The following is a 7736-nucleotide window of genomic DNA, read 5'->3' as shown; positions in this document are numbered from 1 at the left end:
ATATATATATATATATATATTTATATATATATTAAATTTGAATTATTAGTGTATGAATATTATATTTAGAGTAAACCCTCAAATTACTATCAACTAAGTATCTAATTTTATAAATATTTTTAAAAAGTCTCAGACTCTATTAAAATTTACTCATATTGGGACTAAATTAATAGTAAATGGGTAAAGTTAGAGATAATACTATCTATATTAACTATGGAATTCGAATCTGAACTTTGCTTACGATTCAATTTTTCTATCTCATTAGTTCTTATTTTTTATTTGCTCAGCATACATAGGATTTATACTTAATATATTTTTGTTTACCTATTTTTCTTTTCGTGGGCGAATTCTATCCATTTCTTCATCTAAGATTTACATATACAACATATATCACTATTAAGCTAAGGTCAAGAGTAAATTGTGTTTTATTTAGATTAAAAAAGTAGGATATTTTTTTTTTTAAGAAGCTAAGCTAATTCTCCGAAATTGACACTGGGAGAATCGAATAAGAGATTCTTGAGAGGAGCATAGTCCAAAGTCCCAAGCCAAGATCACTGAGACAAGCTAAGTGATTGTCCAAGCCAAGATCACTAAGACAAGCTAAGTGATTGTCCGTTAGTCAAGATATCTTACCCGACTCAAGTTTGGATCTATAAGACACATTTGAGGACAAAAATTACTATAAAAAGACACATTTAAATAAATTTTTGTAAGTTTAATACATTAAAATACGAACGTGACAACGCCTCTAAATGACTTCTAAAACTTTGTTAATTCAACCTACACCATTTAGATTAGGGTCTTTGTTTTTAATTAAAACTATTTTCTATCATGTAACAATTATAGTAAATGTTACATTTTTTTTTAAATTTTTACTACTCATAACAGTAAATGTTGAATATGTTTTACAATAAAATGTGAAAAGGTAGTACAATACTTATAAACAATAAATTATTATTTTTTAATCCTAAAATAGAAAAATTGACAAATAGTTATCTGGTTTATTTGGTCAAAGAAATAAATAGAAATTCTTTAATTCATAAATGAAAATATTGACCCATAAATTTTTTTGATTCATAAATGAAAATGTTGACCCATGAAAGTTCTTTGGTTCATTGAATGAGATATAATATTTTTAATTAATAACTAAATATTAAAATTAAAGGAAAAAATATGTATTTAACATTCCATTTGTTTCCTTCCCCCCCTAAATATTCACTCGAACACTAGAAATCATGGAACATATTTCCATCTATTTTGTGTGAGTTCTTGCCGTTTGAAATTTCAACCCGCCACAAAAATCACCACTCAACAACAAGGTATTTCTCGTTCACGTTTTTTCTTTTTCTAATTTAAAGCTCTCTTTATAATTATTCATTTGTTTTTTGTTTCGTAGTATCACACTATATAATGCAGTTTTGTTGTTTCTTTTTAATGCTTCACAAAGGAAATAAAGAATATGCCTGATGGAGAGAAGGATTCTTCGAAGTACAAAGAGAAGAAGGATCTATGAGGTTAAAAACGATAAAAAGGATGAAAATGGAGAAATTGAAGACATGCTAAGTAATTTTCCTGATGGCATTCTCCTTCACATTTTGTCATTTTTGGACACAAAATATGCCGTTCAAACTTGTGTTTTGTCCACAAGATGGAGGTATCTTTGGAAATTTATTCCAACTCTTATTTTACATTCTTCAAAATTTTCAACTGTGAATCAATTTTCCAAATTCGTGTCTAAGATTTTGACTCTTCGTGATACCTCAATTTCATTGCATGCCCTTGATCTTGACCGTCATGGTCGTATTGAGCCTCGAATCCTTAAAAAGATTTTAAATTATGTTTCCTCACATAATACCCAGCTCCAAAAGTTAGAAATCTCTATACGTGGTGATCATCGCCTCATTATGAGAACTGTTTCTTCATGTCATGCTCTTACATCTCTTAAACTTTCAGTTTGGAATAGAGGTGGCTTTTGTGAAAATTCTGGAACCCGTTTTCCAAAATCTCTGAATTTGCCATCATTGACTAACTTAATTCTAAAAGAATTTATCTTTAGTTGTGATGAAAACAGTTGTGCGGAGCCCTTTTTCGCCTTTACCAAGTTGAATAGTTTGGTCATTGATCGTTGTATGTTTTGGGATGCGAAAATTCTAAAGATATCAAGTGACACACTTGTAAATTTAACTATGCACAAAAATACATTTTACTTTGACAAAATTGAGTTATCTACTTCGAGTCTTTGTACCTTTACTTATACTGGTTCTCTTATTCCGAGAATATGTGGGAGTGGTCTTTCTTCTGTTAAACAAGTATATATTGCTGTAACAATGCGTGAATATAGGGAGAAGCCTGGTATGGTCCTACGCAGTTGGCTACTAGATCTTGCCAATGTAACATCATTGACCATTTCTTCAACTACTCTTCAGGTATTTTGTCATGTTTTCAGGTTTTTTTTTATTTTACTTTCTTCTTAATTTTGTTAGAATTTAATTGACTTTCGTAAATGATCCTGATTCACCCTCATTCCTCATTTCTTAGATTCTCTCTTTAGTTCCTGAATTATTAGAGGTTAAGCTCCCTTCTTTGTGCAACTTAAAGTCTATGGAAATAAAACTGGAACCACTTGAAGGTTCTTGGGGATTATTCAACAAAGTGAAAGAGGAAATGTTAAAGAAAATTGCTGCCAAGTCAATGAAACAAGTTGCCGAGTTACGAAGAGCATGTTTGAAACCACCTCCCATACCAGATGGAATAGTAGCCTTCTTGCTTCAAAACTCGCCGTCCGCAAAAGTTCACATCACAACAAAGTACCCGGATACTTTTAAGATTAAGCAGGTAGTTATTAAAAAATTCATTGTTATTGTAATTATTTTTTTAAAAAAAACATAAGGTTTTGTTGAAGAGTTTATCCAATATAATATACAATATTCTTTATACTTGGTCATGGATTTGTTATGTGATTTGCTTTATCATTCTCATATTGGAAGTTAGGTTGCTTTGTTTTGTTTTTCTTGCAAATCACACTAATACAGTTTCAAAATAAAAGCATAGCTTTCATTATAGTTGATCTTGAAATTTTGTTGATTATATTTGATTAACTGATTATCATTAAAATTATTGAATTATTTCAAATTAAAAAAATATATCCTGTAATTTGTAAAATACACAAGCATTTCCAATAATGGATTCTATATTTCTATTCTTTTGTCGTGTGGTTCTGGGTACATCTTAAAATTGATCAGAATAGCTTGCACCGTTGTTCTTCATAAGTGGTAGATGAAATTTTTTGTGCAAATATAGGATGATAAATTCTTATGAATTATTTCAAAGTGAAAATTGATAATGTTATCTTTTCGTTATTTAGGATGATAAATCATCAAATTGATAAGGTGCAGAAGGTCCAAGAATGAGCATGTTTCCTACAATGTGTTTGAATTTATGAAGAGTCAGTGTTACAAGACAGATGTGGTGGAAGACTTATTAAGAATCTTACTCAACAAGACTATGGTGAACTCTATTATTCCTAGAAATCTCATGTCTGAAGATGAAGATTGTGTGCTTGAGTTGGAAGCATCTCAAGCTAACAACTGTGGACAAAAGAAAGAAGTGTTTAACCTCTTGGAGATTATGATGATCTATCTCATTCCTCATTGTCTAGATACTATCATCACTTCTTGATTTGATAGATATTATGTGTCCTTCCTTGTGTAACTCGAAGTCATTGAAAGTAAATAAAATACAAAATAATACATCATTACCAAAACTCCAGAAGTATTTAAATCACGTTTTCAATCACCTTCCATACCTGATGTGTTTGTGGATTTCTTGCATCAAAACTAGATGTCTTAAAAAAGTTGCCATCAAAACAATTTATTAGTGCTCTTTGAAGATTGTATTTAACCTAGTGTACTTTATTCATTAAACTTGATCATTGAAGGTTATTAATTTGCCTACTTTTTAGATACTTTTTAGCATCCTTTGTTTTAGTTGACCGATAAATTTTAAATATGTTCACTGCTTAGAGTCTATTTGAAAAATGTATTTGAAAAAGGTAATAGCTCTTTCAAACACGCATAGTTAAAAAAAAAAATCTTCGAAATATCAGAGGTTGATAAACTTTTGGGAAAATATACAAATACTTACACTTGATAAATTGGACAGTCATGAATATATTTAAGGACTGATAGAATGATATTCTAATAATCCATCATCATGTTTGTTGTGATTGCTAAAATATGACTTGAGAAATCACTTGTAGTTCTCACTTTTAGAAATCACTTGTATGTAAATGTAAAGTAAAGACGATGCATACTTAGTCAATGCATTAAAAAGATAGAGAAATTTGTAAAAGGTCAAATGCATCTAAAGGTCCTTTAAGTTTTTCGTTTTTCCCAAAGTGGTCCTTTAAGTTTCAAAAGTCCCAAACAAGTCCTTTTAGTTTTTGAATCGTTTCAAACAAGTCCTATTGTAGATAGCATAGTTGGTAATTGCTTCCTTGAACTCATCTTTGGTACCAAATCTGGCTCCTAACACCCACTTAAAACTAGTCATCTTTTTAGGCATGGCAAATGGTGGATAATGCTCTTTGTTGCTATCATCTGAATCATCACCATCATCCTCTACGGACTTGTTTGAAACGATTCAAAAACTAAAAAGACTTGTTTGAGACTTTTGAAACTTAAAGGACTTGTTTGGGACTTTTGAAACTTAAAGGACCACTTTGGGAAAAACGAAAAATTTAAAGGACCTTTAGATGCATTTGACCTTTGTAAAAACATACAATCTTCGTTCACTACAAGAAAAAGTGCAATTAGCCAGGAAACTATGCCAGGAGTAACAACTCTAGGCAAATTTACCAGGAGCAATGCCAGGGATGCCCCTGGGAAAATGACGTGGGACCCGATTCTCATAAAATAGTGGTTTGCTCCTCACAAATTGAAATAACCCCTGGCAAAATGTAAAGTGGGAAAATTGAAATTTAAATGGAGACAAGAGCACATGGAAGTGGCAGTAAGTTGCAGGGGATTTGTTTACTTTTCACTCTCTTATTTACTAGTTCATTTTTATTTTTCTATTGAAGCAACCACACACCACACATTTATCTCTCCCACAATCCAATTACACACTTCTCTCTAACTTCTCTCTAACCTTATTTTTCTCATCCTCTCATATTCCAGACTCATATACGATTTCACACCACCACAGTCCATTGGATTCTCTCTTTTTCCCTATGACCGCAACTCAATTTCGTGTTCGATATGCAACTCGCGATTCCCTGTTTCATCTTCTCCTCTCTCCTTCAATTCGCGATCTGCAACTCAGTTATTCTCTCTGTGATTTCGTGTGATTTCGTGTATCATCTTGTCCAATCTTTCTTCAACTCGCGAGTCTCTACACACAGTAAGGTAATGGACCTTAATTTTAGGGTTTTCTGAAATTTTCAATTTGGATCTTAGGATTTAGGGTTCAATTAGTTAATTAGTTAGTGTGAGATATTTTGATTTAGGGTTCAATTAGTTAATTAGTTAATGTGAGATATTGTGGTTTAGGGTTCAATTAGTTTTGTTCTGGGTTCAATTTCAGCTTTGTTTATTTGAAGTTATTCATTTGATTTTTGTGAACCTATAAAAGTGATGAAACTTACTGATGTTCAATTTGTTTTTTTTCCTGCTTCAATTTGATCTGTTTGCTACTTCAATTTGATTTTTGCTGCTATTCAATTTGTTCTGTACAATCCTCCTATTTGTGTTTTGTACACACTAACAAATTCACTAGATCCCCTCTTAATTATATGCCCCTAATTTTGCTTGTTTTTAGTCCATAGTTTGGACTTGTAATGCTGTATTTTGTTCCTTTTCTTGTGTTTTGCTATATGTTGGATGATTGATATGTTGAGCATTGTTGTTGATCTCTCACATGTCTTGTTTTTGTTTTTACATGAGACTATTGAAAGATTTTTTAAAAGAAAATCCCAACCAAGTGAGTAAGAATCTAGTTCTTACAACATATTCAATTAAATTTGTCGTTGATTTAATGAAATTCATTGTTACAAGGGTTCTCCCTTCCAAACCCTGTAATAGACACAAGAATTAACGGATTTTGCCAACTAGCATGACCTTTTGAGGATGATCTATGTTTTACAAAATATTCACTCATAAATCATTTATACGAACTATTACATCCCCTTTCCTCTGTTCACCTTTCTTGCAGTTGTAATTCACTTTGACATAATTTTTTCTTATTGTCACTTTGACATAATTGATTATGTGGTTTGTTGGCTCTGTGAATCCTATCAATAAACTGTTAATAGATTTGTGTGATTTTAGTTGTGTCATCTAGTCAATTACTTATACTAGTAGACTAGTGATTCTCATTTCTGGTTAATTATATGGATAGATGTACATGAATGCATGTTATTTTAATTTGAATGTTAGTTGTTAATGATAACCGTGAGCGAGCATTTATGTAAACAAATATATTTTAGATAACTAAAAATGTGTCATTTTTTTAGGAGTAAATGTTATTTTAATTTGCTGCCTTGGTGGAGATTGACCTTTGTCTGGTGGCACAACAACTGTTTAGCTCTTTTGAGGGCTGGTTTTTGTCTGTTTTGGCGATAGGTCTTGCTGGAGGCGTGGTTTCTGGTGTGGTTTTAGGGGAATAACAGTTGTTCATTTTCCGGTTATATTACCGCTGGCTTGAAGGATGATATGGAAAATTTATGGCTATTAGAATGAAAAGGTATAAAACATTATCAAGTGTGTGTTTGTACAATTTCTTTTACATTTTGTTAGTTATCCAATAGAGAAACTAGGATAGCATTCTTGCAAGAGGACTGTCTCACATAATGGTCAACTTTGTTTCAATATGGATTTTGAGAGTTCTATGTCTGTGAGTGTATAGGGATGGAATTGTGTTTTCTTGGTGTTTAAAGAAATGTGCTAGAGTTGATGTATGAGCGATGAGCTAATTGTTATGCATTTTATGAAGTGTCAAAGGAAATTTAAGAGATTGTAATTACTCTTCATTGCGATGAGCTAAGAGTTTGAATTAAATGTATTTTGATTTATCTAATTTTGAACTATGTTTATAGGAACTTGGATCAACTTGAGGTGTTATCGAAGAAATAGAAGAAGCTTAATCAAAGACTATAAGAGCCAAGGGTCTTCACAATCCATTGCTGTAACTAGGTTATCTGATTCTGTTTTTGTAACACCCATACTAGACGTATCTAGATAGCCTAGCATGTGCGTTAAATTGATACTGGATACATTAAAAATATACAACATAAAAATTTCCTGAATGAATAATATTTACATCAAGTCATGTTCGTATAAATAATAATACAACACAACTCATCCATACATAAAAATACATCCTTGATGTCCATAACGTCCTGCAGCTTTACGAACGAACCCTTGAAGTAATATCCATCCGGCTACGAACATGCATAACATCCGGCTTATCTGAAACAATAAGGATTGGGATGAGACATAATGTCTCAGTGAGTTCCCCTAAATCCTAGGCTATAGGCAACCTCAAGGGGAAACCTACGGTCACCACGTGTCTACATTACAACCTGACGGTTGATTATACGTGTGTGGGGACTTGCATGCTTAGACGGTAGTGCATACTAGAGCCGTCATAATCTTATCTTAACTTGTTATAGGCTGCACTTCCTATACGTGTCATGGCGGTCGAGGGGGAACCTAAAACAGCAATACCAAGAATACACT

General features: G+C 32.0%; 1 protein-coding gene and 1 long non-coding RNA gene across 2 annotated transcripts; both read left to right on the top strand.

Annotated features, from left to right (window-relative positions):
- Nucleotides 1-1464: 1464 nt before the first annotated feature.
- Nucleotides 1465-3678, top strand: LOC146921834 (F-box/LRR-repeat protein At4g14103-like). Its single transcript, XM_085711394.1, has 3 exons — nucleotides 1465-2426; nucleotides 2539-2835; nucleotides 3445-3678. The coding sequence occupies exons 1-3, from the start codon at nucleotides 1467-1469 to the stop codon at nucleotides 3676-3678; spliced, it is 1491 nt and encodes a 496-aa protein (XP_085567520.1). The 5' UTR covers nucleotides 1465-1466.
- A 1416-nt stretch (nucleotides 3679-5094) lies between these two features.
- LOC146921833 (uncharacterized) lies at nucleotides 5095-7188 on the top strand. Its single transcript, XR_015010804.1, has 3 exons — nucleotides 5095-5405; nucleotides 6621-6741; nucleotides 7094-7188. It is a non-coding gene; the product is annotated as an uncharacterized LOC146921833 (long non-coding RNA).
- Nucleotides 7189-7736: the final 548 nt, after the last annotated feature.

The sequence above is a fragment of the Medicago sativa genome, chromosome 5 (assembly GCF_051527215.1).
Source record: "Medicago sativa cultivar Bolivia chromosome 5, Bolivia_mono, whole genome shotgun sequence".
NCBI lineage: Eukaryota > Viridiplantae > Streptophyta > Magnoliopsida > Fabales > Fabaceae > Medicago > Medicago sativa.
Note: the sequence above shows the minus strand (reverse complement) of the source record. Positions and strands in the feature narration are given on the sequence as shown.

Excerpts from the sequence above, each read along its gene's own strand:
- LOC146921834 (XM_085711394.1), top strand. The coding sequence starts at position 1,467 with ATGGAGAGAAGGATTCTTCGAAGTACAAAGAGAAGAAGGATCTATGAG. Across the intron at positions 2,427-2,538 it reads TTTCTTCAACTACTCTTCAG|ATTCTCTCTTTAGTTCCTGA; the intron begins GTATTTTGTCAT and ends CTCATTTCTTAG. Across the intron at positions 2,836-3,444 it reads ATACTTTTAAGATTAAGCAG|AGTCAGTGTTACAAGACAGA; the intron begins GTAGTTATTAAA and ends GAATTTATGAAG.